At 44.5% G+C, this 12,703-nt stretch overlaps 2 protein-coding genes across 2 annotated transcripts; one reads left to right on the top strand and one right to left on the bottom strand.

Annotated features, from left to right (window-relative positions):
- Nucleotides 1-2,982: 2,982 nt before the first annotated feature.
- Nucleotides 2,983-5,246, bottom strand: HD556DRAFT_1441880 (uncharacterized protein; the record flags this gene model as incomplete). The annotated part of the gene is made up of 7 exons (XM_041306368.1): nt 2,983-3,000; nt 3,047-3,056; nt 3,122-4,136; nt 4,187-4,422; nt 4,472-4,571; nt 4,641-4,956; nt 5,010-5,246. The coding sequence occupies 7 exons, from the start codon at nt 5,244-5,246 to the stop codon at nt 2,983-2,985; spliced, it is 1,932 nt and encodes a 643-aa protein (XP_041161698.1).
- A 2,607-nt stretch (nt 5,247-7,853) lies between these two features.
- Nucleotides 7,854-11,372, top strand: HD556DRAFT_1431507 (uncharacterized protein; the record flags this gene model as incomplete). Its single annotated transcript, XM_041305023.1, has 12 exons — nt 7,854-8,180; nt 8,229-8,616; nt 8,656-8,816; nt 8,875-9,068; nt 9,122-9,287; nt 9,334-9,460; nt 9,527-9,530; nt 9,572-9,852; nt 9,888-10,064; nt 10,117-10,255; nt 10,308-10,966; nt 11,014-11,372. The coding sequence occupies 12 exons, from the start codon at nt 7,854-7,856 to the stop codon at nt 11,370-11,372; spliced, it is 2,982 nt and encodes a 993-aa protein (XP_041161697.1).
- Nucleotides 11,373-12,703: the final 1,331 nt, after the last annotated feature.

The raw sequence follows: 12,703 nt of genomic DNA, 5'->3' as shown, positions 1-12,703 counted from the left end.
AGCCCCCAAAACTCCCAAAACCTCCTCGGATTCTTTGGCGCTGCCTCTTTCTCATGTGATCCAAGGTTACTCTGATGACCTTGAATCTCTCTTTTTCACATTCGCTTGGGTTTGTATCAAGTTCAGTGGTCCCAATGGCACGGTCCGTCAGGAGCGCATGGCTAATTCATTGCTCAATTGCTGGACCAGCCTTGACCTGGCATCGTGCGCTGCCTTCAAGATTACCTTCTTCACGAACCCATTGGATGAAGAACGTCTTCTAAATGAATTTCACCCATACTTCAAGCCTTTCATCCCCCTGGCAAAAGATTGGTGTGCAGCATTGAAGGATAACATGGTTCACCCTGTTACCTTTGACACCATTCTTCACGTACTCAACTCTCATCTCGATCAACTTCCCGACGATGAGGAGCTTCAATCCACTCTGACAATGCTGAAGAAGTCTGCCACTGTTCTCAATAGTACACCCAACTTGAAACGTGCTGCTTCAATATCTTTGCGGCCTGTGGGCCCGGGAATGCTAAAGTGGAAGAAATCGGGTGATATCTGAGCAAATGTATTTTTTTTTTATCAATGTGTTTGCAGTACTATCTCTTACATTGACTAGCGATATGTATCACGTATTTCCCGAAAATTTTCATTACTCTTTGTCACCTGTACCAACACATAGAAAGCATCAATTAACGAGCATTATCTAGAGCAAATCCAGCGCATTCGACACCATGTGGTAATCGAAGTCACTTCAAAAGCACCCGGAAAGAGGACAAATGAAAGTGGTGTATGTGTAGCTCCTCGACGATACTTGTGGAATCTGCAATGTCAGGTCTTGAGAAGGCGCTTGGAGATACATAATACTTAGATGAGCATGGGTTCTCCATACTGAAAAATAGCAATTAGAATAGCACAACAGAAGTGTGGTGCAAAATACATCTAACTCTTCTAAGTCAGATAAACTATCACAAATTAGAGCTAGATATCAATATCATTCATAACATACATGTAATTATTGCCAAGTTATAGAGTACTGCCTAAGAGTCATAAAATTATGCCTATCTACAGGTATCGAGAAACTCGACACCTGAATAGTGTGATCATTAATGAATTGGTCACACAACAAAATTTTGAAATATCCAAGTTCAACATTTGTGCGTATTTGTTTGTATCATGTGACTTGTAGTTTGAGCAAAGAAATATCTCAAGTCCAACATTTGTATGTATTTGTTCGTATCATGTGACTTGTAGTTTGAAATGTTTGAGCAAAGTGGCGCCATGTTGCATCTTTGACTCTCACTCTCTCTTGTCTTCAAAGCTTCAAATATTGCTGGTGTTCATGCACTACATACAATTAAGGTGTGCAATGAATTTTTTTAAAATTCTAATCTTGTTCTTTCTATTTAAGCAAAACTATTTATTCTAGGATGCCTACTATAGCATGCTATGCTCCTCCATCTTCTTCAACACAACACCTACCTTCAAGTTCATGCTCATTGCGCTTGTTGTGCTTGTTGTGAGACCTCTCATACTCTCTTCCTGGCTCGTAAGTTTTTCATTGCTTTCTTTTCTTTTTTCTATTGACAACTATCATAGAGCTATGTCCTCTCACACCTCTTTCACCAGTCAATACTGTCATAATAATACATTAATTACATGACAGTTGTCATTTAATGGTAATACATAAAACATTGTGATGAGCCTGGGCTTACAGACTATAGGAGTGATAAATCAGCACAGATCCTCCAAGAAGTTACCAGCACCAGTTGATATATCATTTCAAATACTCAGCAGTAGCTACTAGTGCTGACAGAAGTAATACATCAATACAGATCCTCCCAACAGGTACCAGAGCTTGCAGACTGTAGGAGTGATAAATCAGCACAGATCCTCCCAAAACTTACCAGCATCAATTAATACATCAGCACAGATCCGTATCAGCACTGGGTGATATATCATTACAAATACTTAGCGGTACTAGCACTGACAAAAGTGATACATCAACACAGATCCTCCACCTATGGCTATATTGGGCATGTTGTCCATGCTCCCGTTTTGGGTAATATCCTTTGTCATCACTTCTCATGACGTCGGAATAGACGCTGCTCGCTGTACCAGCATCAATTAATATATCAGCACAGATCTGTATCAGCACTGGGTGATATATCATTCAAATACTTAGTAGTACTACCACTGACAAAAGTGATACATCAATTCAGATCCTCCACCTATGGCTATATCGGGCATGTTGTCCATGCTCCCATTTGGGGTAATATCCTTCGTTGTCACTTCTCACGATGTCGGAACAGACACTGCTTGCTGTTTATCACAGCGAGCTCAGCCAAAACATCACTTGGAGTCTGTTGTTGGTCCCTCGAACGCAGACACCAGCACACTCGAAGGAATTCTAGAGGGTGAGGGACTTGGAGCATCTGTATAATGAGGGGCTCATTTTTCATCTGTACGTCCTGCGTGCTCTCATTTCACCTGCGTGCCGCTGCATTGTGCGCTCATTTCACTTGCTTGCTGCATTATTCATACACGTTCACTGTATTATGTTCTTATCGTCTCACTCGCTGCATCATTCACATCCGCTCGCTGCACTATGCTCTCGTCTGTTGTTAAATTTGCTTCATGATGTTGATAATCGAAAACATACTGTTCCTTGCTATACATGATCTTACACGCCTGGAAACACCAAAACACATTGTTCTCAATATACATGGTCTTACATGCCAGATCATTTTCAGATATTTGTACATACACATGTGGGCTATCTCATACACACGCATACAGTATGTGCGTGTTGCGGGTTTTGACTGGGCTTCATGAGCGCTTGAGCAGTCACTGGCATGAACTTTCACTTTCAAGATGCCAAAAATATATGTGCGCGGCAAGAAATAATATTTATGAAACGACATAGACACCTTACAAGATGACAAACTACACATCAAGTACAAATTGAACATGCATCACAGACCGAGGGAACTGTTAAGTCAAGCCCTTTTCCTGTAAGTATGTTAGCATTCGAATTCCGTGTCAGAATGAGACTCACCTTTGGATAGCTGACTTAGTGTCTTGCCCAATCGTATTGGCAATATCATTGCGCTTTTATCCCACCTGGACTCACTTGGAACGACCAGTCACCAGACCATCAGAGACTTCGCCTTTGTTGCTGTCGTGGTGCCTGCATCGTTTGGAAGCGTGGTGAGGAGATATGTAGGTAGGAGCCACATCAGGGGAGTCTATAGTTTGATCAACAGCCGGTAGTGTCAAAACGCCAACTGTGGAGGGACTAGCAGAGTTCGTGGTCGATGAGGGAGGTGAACTCTGTGTGGGAACAGCAGGTGGAGTCGGATTTTGTACAGCAGGTGCTGTTGATCCCTCTGGGAGTAATGGGGTCTGTGAATGAATGACTCCTGGTAGTAGAATTTGCGAAGGAGGGGCTCCTGGCAAACTTCGTGCAAGTGGCACAGTCTGAGTCATCTCAGGAGGAGCGTTCATGGATACTTGCGGTGGGCATGAGGGTGCTTGTTTGTCAGTAGGTGCAGGTGACTGATGTGCCGGTTTCTTCATGACGTCTTGAAGGAACTCAGTCAACGAGGGAGGATTGCATACCAGCTTGGCGGGCAGAATGGACTGTGACAAAGTTGATTCGAGTGTGGTAGTGGAGGGTGTGGGAGCACACATTGATCGTGGTGAAGGATACGTCGGAGGTGGGGAAGGCTGGGGTAGAATGAGCCCAGGCCTGGGTGCATATGCCTCGCCCTGTCCAGAGGTTTGTGTCGGTGGCTGCAAGGCTGACAGCATCCAAGAAAAATCGTCATAAGGGTTGATGGAGGAATACGAATTGGAAGATGAAAGTGCCGAAGACGGAGGCAACTGTGGTTGTAGGATACTGAAATCCAGATTGTGCAATTGAGAGTATTCATTTGATGCGAAGAAGCCATCAGCGAGAAGATTAAGTTCGTCTGACTCATCAAGGGGTGGAAGAAGAGTGGTGGCAGTGACATTTGAATTTGAGGGCCCAGACATCGCCATCGTATTGACCGATTTGCTCATGGTACCAGTACCCTTCTCAAGACTGATATTGTTCATCGACTCGACGCTGCAATATCTCTTAAGTCCTTTTGCAGCAGCGGTTGCTGCAAATCAAGTCAGTTTCACATGCGGGGTAAGTCAGTTTCACACTTACGATGCACATGGTTAATGAATTCCACCCAAGGTTTCATAATTGTACTATTGAAGTCAGGATATGCGTCTGAGAAGAGGTTTCCCATCTCAGTGCATCCAACATGGAAGCTACTGACATTGATCTTCCCTCCTAATGCAGGTGTAGGCCCACCCATGAGGACGGAGAAGGACCACCCTGTGAGTCGCTCAAGTTCTTGAAAGAACTCGGCAAGGATGTCAACAAGCCGGTCAATAGTTCTGTGAATCAACATCAGCTGACATCAAGTTACGAGGAAGGTGAGCTTACACTTGGTGATCTATCCCTTCTCCTGTCTTTGCAGCCTCTAAGTCCTGACTTTTCTTCTCGTTGAGCTGCTCGATGTATGCTGCCACTTCAGCTTTGACCTCTGGCGTCTCGGCATCGTACAATTCTCATGTTACACGCTTTACAACACTAATCCTTTTGGGAAGCTGACCTTTCTCCATGGAGCTACTCGATGGATCGCCAGTGGTAGTGTCATCGAGATCCTTTTCCCCTTCTTCATCCGTTCCATTACCTAACTTCGCCAAATTTGCAACATGTTGAAGTCGCTGCATCTCGGCATCTACAGCAGGCTTCACGCAGGTTGCAAAATACAACTTGGAGTAGGCCTCGTGGGATTGCAAAGAACGGGCTCTCTGTGGGGCAGTGATGCTGGCAATCAAGCTTTGGCGCGTCTTTTCTCCAGTATTCTTTGCTTTACGCGATGCCTTTGATGATCCCCAGTTATTACGAAGCTTGTTCATGAGTTGCTGATGCTGTGAATGCGTCCTTTACAGTGATGGCAAGTATCCAATGTACGTACCAGCTTCCGCCGGTCATACGCGGCACTAACAATTTGCTTTTGTTCTACATTTAGCTCTTTGTCCAAAGGAATTTCGGGAAAAACAACAAGCCACTCAGGAAATTTGGCGCCCCAAGCCTCGTAGAAAGGGTTCCAGAAGGTGGTGTAGTCCCTCCTTGCTTGGCAATATTGATACTTCTCATAGAATGTGTTGACAAACTCCTCCTCATCTGATGATGCCCATCGTCGAGGGGCCATCTGAAATAAGGTCAGCGGTACTCTCGGATACATTTAATTAATATGTCACGTACTTTTAGAGGTCTGTTAAAATTTTAACGCGTTACAGTACTAGGATGGGAAAGAATTTTTGTTTTGGAACATCGTGCATGACAAAGCCAATCGAACTTCGATCTAGGCCAACTAAAAATATAACATTGATCTTCGAATTGTACAGATGCCCATTCCCATAGACGAGTCGAGGTATTGTATTTATCTAAACAGCTGACCACTGAAAGAGTAGATCCCCTTGCCTATAGGCCTTGGTAAGATTCGGAATATCAAACGATAGGAAGAATATCTCCTCCACTGCACTGACAACCTCATGAACACTTTTGCTAGCCTCTCGAGCCTCCTTAAATGCATCTCCTACTCCCTCTTGTTGGAGTACATCATCCTCAAGAGCATGGGCATCCGTACGAAGGTCCTCGAGTGCATTAAGAGCAACACGGATATCTTCGGGTAAGATCTCACCACATTTCAGATGGAGACACATGCTATCGAGGTGGGCATGTGGGGAGTTGTTGACCAGAAGCTTGAGGCACGAGGAGATAGTATTTCGACATGCACTGCATAAATTCAATGAGTACATTTATTAAATTCAGTACTATATGAGAAGTACATAGGAGATCTTGATCGAGTTCCAATTTTGCTAACTTTGCTGCGCATTCGTACAGGTTGTGCAGTACTATGTGCATGAGTGTTCCTTACAGAGCATCGTGACAACATCAATCTTATGAGCAATCTGCAAGGTACCTGTGGTGAGACATACCTTTCCTTATTTTTTTTGTATCGCAGTTGATTCTTCAAACTGATTTTCTTTTTGTTGCTGTTAGTATAACAAGGTAAGTATGCTGTCACTGACAATGCCAACACTGATGAGCATCGACCAAAAATATCACCCTTACCGTTGATAGTATTCACGGCTGTGACGTCGAGCAGCTTCAGCTTGTTCTTGATCAGTATTGTGGATACAAGGACGAGCCATGTTGAATGTTTGTTGCTGACTGTCAAAGAGACGACAAGGACAGAAATATAACACAACTCAGCCTCAGTGAGAGCCAAAGAATGTGGTTGAATTTAACACCAGATTTATACGATTTTTATCAACAAACACTTCAATTTGCAAGCTTCCTGTAGCTACTGCCTACCGAGAATTACGTCTATACATGCCTCTCTGTAGCCTGGATTTATCGACTATTGAACCTAATTTTCCGAAGTTTTGCATTGCATACTACAGGGCTAATGTTTTTTAGATACACTCAGGCTGGACCCTCATTATTAGTCATTAACTTGAACGCTCATCAAGAACATGAACCATCACATCTCGAATCGACTTTACTCTAAACCACACTTGAGCACCAAAATGACGGGATGTCCAAGGTCAATGAAGTTCGTGCTTTCATTTTGTTTGGTGCTCTAATAGTATATTGAATGAGACAGGGTATCACCAGGCTATGTATTCATTCTTCCATTGTTCGTGTAGCCCATCCTTGCACAACCACGCGAACACCCAGCCCCCTTTCTTCCTTTGGCCCATCGCTCCAAATCAGTTCTCATTATACTCCACAATATTACAGCCAGCTAGCTCAATTGATAGCAACACAACTCGCTATCGTGTACGGGACGTCTGAGATCAATGAAGTTTGTGCTTTCATTTTGGTCGGTTCTGGGACTTCGAGACTGATAAGGGCTGTAATTGGACGTATTTCTGAGGAGAAAAATTACAGGCACTCCACTAGGTACTGCTGATTTGTAGATTGATATATCACACTTGTAATATTGGTGACTCTCATACTTCGTTGATGCTTCTAACTTATTAACCAGTCATTTCTTCCTCAGATGATCTGCTAATTCGACACCAGGACCCTGTACATGTCACAATGTTACCCTACACATGTGACGCGCCCTCATATTCGCCAGGAAAGTCCGCCGAACAAAGTGGTAGCATGCCTGCAATGAAGGTAAGTCAAGACATGTCCTATGAATCAAAATCTCGACTCAACTCGTCCGCATGCCTCATGCTCTTGGGCTAAAAGATGTTCTTGGTTTTCTGTTAGCTCAGCCTGGAGTTGAAGCCTTGGCCACAATCTCTTCCTCAACGGCCATCTCTCATCAAATTCAATGGCCCAATAGTGCTCGAGCCAACGCTCTCCCTGATTTAGGACGAACATTTCGATTTGTTCCTGTAGCCATGCTTGCTGCTCAGATGTCCAGAGCACTCTTGGCATCTGATAGCAGACACCATCAGTGTGTGTCAAGCATATTGCGTATTTTTGAGTGTACTCACTTTGTCGAGTTTTTGCTAGGATAGTGGGTGTCACTGAGGTGCAGTGGTAGGCAGCGCCTCACTCATTTATACTCAGCCTAATGTTTGACTTTTTTGGTAGAACATTTGGCATGCAGATCACAGGCTTGCGGGAAGTTCGGTGATGCTGGACTCAGCAAAATAGACTATAAATTGAAACTTCACTGATAAATTAGTCAACCAGTTACTGCTTTGGGTTTCTACTCGGCTGACTATGCTCAGTGTTGGTGCCTGGTGAGACGACCATCCCCCTTCTCTTCACTCACTAACTCGAACATTTAATGCCTCGAACAAGCAAGCATAAGCGTCCAAAGCTCGTGCGCTATGTGGACATCCAGGAGGACGAGACCGAGTACCAACAGCATCGTGTCTATGGTGTTCATGACGGCGAAGTCAGTCTCCAATCTACCCAATTTGTTTCTTCATCTTCGATACCTCATTCATTTCCCGAGCTTGCATCTGGTGAGAACGAGCCACATGACTTCACAGGCCTTTGGGACGAACTTCCTCCAGGTCTCGATGACCAGACAACAACAGTCGAGTTGCCAATGGAGTCAGCAGACCAAACACCGTCCTTTCAAAAATCTAAGAGGAAAAGGACCGCAGGGGTATGTTTTCCTCATACAGATGTTCTTTTACTCACTGACATGTCTTAGGATAATCCATTGTTATCATGGCTCTCAGAGCGCTCAATGTATCTAGATGAGATGATTCAGCTGGAAGGTCGCGGAAGTGAAGCAACACGCTCTTTTTGTCATTGTGGAAGTGAGGACCTGCCGGTTTACAGGTGCAGGGACTGTTTTGGGATAGAGATGATTTGTCAGAGCTGTGTAATTGAATGTCATAGATGCAATCCATTGCACCGAATAGAACAATGGACACAAGATCATTTCGCGCGCGTCTCACTCAAGCACCTCGGTCTCCGCATTCAACTTGGACACACTCCTGGCGAGGTCTGTTTGAACAAACAGAGAGCAAGTGGTGATGAGTTTGTTGTCATTGATGCCCATGGGATCCATGAAATTGGCCTCGACTTCTGCGGCTGTGAAACGGCACAAATTCATTATATTCAACTCCTCTGAGCTCGCTTGTTCCCTTCCACATCCTCTAATCCCCAAACAGCTGCTAGCTTTGCTGTCATGGAATTTTTCCATTTGTTGTCCTTCGAATCAAAAGTTTCACCGTATGAATTCTACCACAGTCTTGCCCGTCACACAGATAATACAGGAATTACACCAATCAAGGTATGTGTCATCGTGATTTCCATAATATATACTAGCATAGCTTATCCCAATTTGACAGGATAGTTATTCAGCATTCCTGTGCATGGTACGAGAGTGGCATAACCTCAAACTTCTTAAATGTTCAGGGAGAGGACACCACCCTGATGGAATCAGTACCACGCAAGATGGTGACTGTGTCGTCCTTTGTCCTGCATGCCCGCAACCAGGGAAAAATCTTGCGGTGGGATGGGAGAACGTGGAGCCCAGGTCAAAGTAATATTTGTTTCTTCACGCATTTTCTAGTCACTAACTACTATTCATGGCAGATGGGTATATGCCCTTTTTCTCTTGATTGATGCAAATTTCCGCTTGAAACTGAAAGCAGTGTCAAACGACCAGCGCGACCCCAGCCTCAATGCTGGGTCGTCATATTTTGTAGAAGAGACGCGCTACAAAACATACCTGGCTGAGCGAGTCACATTGCCACAAGAGGTTTGATTTCACCCTAACACTGTCACTGTGCTCAATATTATTTCAGCGAAGTACATGTGTTAGTCATAACGCCGTCAACATGGCAGATACTAAGTCATCAAGAGGTCTTGCTGCGACTGGTATAGGGACTGTTGACTGTGCACGACACGAGATGAAACTGGCAAGCGGAGTAGGTGACCTCCAAAAGGGGGGAGTTGTTTAACAGCTATCTTCATTGACTCAGACTGACCTTTGCACAGGTATGTAAACATGGACTACCTGGTGTTCTCCATCATCGTTGGCAGTGGTGCAACCATCCTCAATTTGTCTTACGATGTGGCCTGTCAATGGCATAAAAAGATATGGGCACACTTGGCCTCGATGCCTGATAGGCTGCAGTTCAATCGTGAGAACAAGACAGTGCAATTTTTTGTGCCAAAGTTCCACATCAATGCCCACATCCCCGCCTGTCAAACAAACTTCTCATTCAATTACTCTAAGGGTGTCGGTCGCACAGATGGAGAAGCACCAGAGCGAGGCTGGGCAAATGTGAACAGAGTAGCTACCAGCACTAAGGTGACTGCTGGTGTGATGATGTTGAGCTAATTTGAACTAAAACAGGTCATGTTTTGCTACGCAAACTAAAAGAAGCGGTGAGGAGTGCTAAGGTGCATGGTGATGAGCTAGCCGAACTGCAGAGTGCGATAGATGCTGTGTCCCTGAGCGCATGGAGATCTGAGGTTGAGGCTTGGGAAGATGATGGTTCACAGCCCAACCCATTTGAGAGCCACATAGCACGTAAGTGAATGTGTCTCGATTTCAGTACCTCGTTCTTATCTTCTTGCTCAAGCAATGACCCAAACCACTGTTCGACTTCAACTGACCGAGAACGAGGCTCGTGACTTACAAGCTGGCATGAATGCTTCTTTGCATGATGAGGTATCACCCTTCATACTTATTTCTATAGGCTTAGACTTAGAGGACCAACAGTACACTTACAATCCATGAGAGAACCTCTCCACAAGCTGACTCCTGTTTCAGGCATCGTCTATGTGCAGATACTGCTGCGCTTGGAGTTCATGCTACTGAAATACAGAAAGCCAAGATTTGCACGCGAAGCAATGCGCTCCTACACAAGATCGAGTCATGGACAACAATCCAGACACTATACATGCCTGCAGTGGCCCTACTTCGTTCAACACCAGAGCTCACACGAGGGGCAAATAACGATGCAGATAAGCCTGAGGATTTACATCTCTGGCTCCCTTCCTCACTAGGTACAAAGTATACCTGCGACCGCCATCTGCAAGAGCTCGAATGGGAGCTCCGCTTTGCCCAAGCACACGATGCCCTAAATGAAGTGTGCCAGAGCATTCACCTCTCATCTCATCTTAAGACATTCAAACGGACTCACATTCATGGACAACAGGCATCAACACGAGCTCGCAGCATGTTAGACCTTGCCGATACGAAGAAAATGGCAAACAAGCTCAAATACGACACCGCTCGCACCGCGCTGATTGTTCTTGCTCCAATTCTGGGTAAGGTCACTTGGGAGGGGAACTTATGTATGCTGCAGGTCGCAGACCTGCGTCCATTAGGTGACATTGCACCTGGTCAGTCGGAGGGCACGAGAGACATCTCATGGATCTGGAAGGCGCCGGGTGCCTTGCAAGATGACGATGCTAGCCTTCAAGATTGTATGTGGCCAACATTGTGATCTGGCATTTACTCACCCATGATCCAGGTCTACGTATTGAGTGGTGCAAAGCACGAGCATGCGAAGGATGGTGGTCTGAAGAAGTATTATTGCTCCTCAAGGAAATGCGGAGAGTCATTGAGTTCCTCAAGTGGCAGGCTAATTGGTGGAAAGATCATGGAACAGCAGCCATATTTGCGAAGCCCACCCATCAAGAAGGGGCTCTTGCATATGCAGAACGGCAGGCTCACATCCGGCTCGCAATGGTCAAGCACGCTCAAGAGCTTTGGGCAGCCATTCCGTCAATTGTAGAGTCTCGGCTTCTTCCGGACAATGAAGAGAACACTGCGGAGATATGTGATGTATTACTGACCATGGAGGGCCCACCACCTGATGATGTTATATAATGATGTATTACTGTCAATGTGATGACTGTCTCGATGCCGATGTATTATTGCTCACTATCCTGGACTCACAGTGTGATATATTATTGCTCACTCTCGGACTCAGACAGTGTGATGCATCAATGTAATGTATCATTAGCAGTGTTATTCAGGGTGTAGTACTAGTGACACTCTAGCCAGTTTATGTATCACTATTACAGTGACAGGGTCAGTTTTAATACATCAGAATGACACCAGCAGGTGCTTTCACACCCTCTCTGCACTCACCAGCATTTCGCTCAAAACTCTGTCCAATGCCGGCACACTGCCACTCATTTGTGCTTACTTGCACTAGTCCGCACCTCCTTCATGTGAGTGTGTTGCCACTTGTCCTCATTTGTGTCATTCCGAGTGTATCGCAGGATGGATGAGGACTAAATCTCCTTAGTATTACCTCTCGAAATTATTATATACTTGTACTTGACTATTTACATTCTTTCTAATGAAAACCAATTTCTTTCTTGTATATGAGTCAGTTCTAGTAAGCAATAATAAATCTGAAAGCGCGGAAAATCTTGACAACATTAGTGCTAAGTTCTGCATAATCTGCAAAAACATCGTCTAATTATGAAAAAGTTAAAGGGGGGTAAAAGAGTCTTAATAATCTGCTAAACACTATATTTAGGAAGAATTTTTGGTAATTATTGAAGTTAGATCTAAACTTAGCTAAGTTTGTGCAGGAGGTTTTCCCTGATGAAGAAACATGCGGAATGGAAAGGGAGCATGAGACACTGTTGAATATTTGTTGGAATTATGAACATATAGGAAGGTGCAAGGCATGTAGTGCCAGTTGCAGACCTGCGTGCTGCATCTATACAGCAATGAAGCTGTGCCACAGCAAAATTCAAATATAAGAACAACACATAAGACGCACCTCAAAATGGCATGAATGAACGATTGCCCTCAACTCCCAATTGATCACTGGTAGTTGGACACTCAGGCTGGGTTGATATTTTTCGTGAGTGATGCTCTGAATTCTTCATTTAGAGCTAATGAGTTGCTTACCAGGGACTTCAGATACCCACTAAGATCTCTGGCACACACATTCTCGAATTTTGTAGCACTTGCATACACTGTCTTGTATGCGAGGGTTAAACATTAAATCCTGTAAGCATGCTGCCTCATGATCTATGGTTTGCATTGTTCTGATAAGCGTCAAATTGAAAAGAGATAGCCGCCTGGACTCACCAGTAAACTGTTCCATTGCCAGATAATCTGGTTGGATTCCAAGATCCTGGAAGACTTCTTTCATATACAATCCACAATTTCCCATAGTCGATATTCTGAGCACAGAT

This window comes from Suillus plorans, assembly GCF_016647745.1.
Source record: "Suillus plorans strain S12 chromosome Unknown HD556scaffold_20, whole genome shotgun sequence".
In the NCBI taxonomy this organism is placed as follows: Eukaryota; Fungi; Basidiomycota; class Agaricomycetes; order Boletales; family Suillaceae; genus Suillus; species Suillus plorans.
This window is presented reverse-complemented; position numbering and strand designations above follow the sequence as displayed.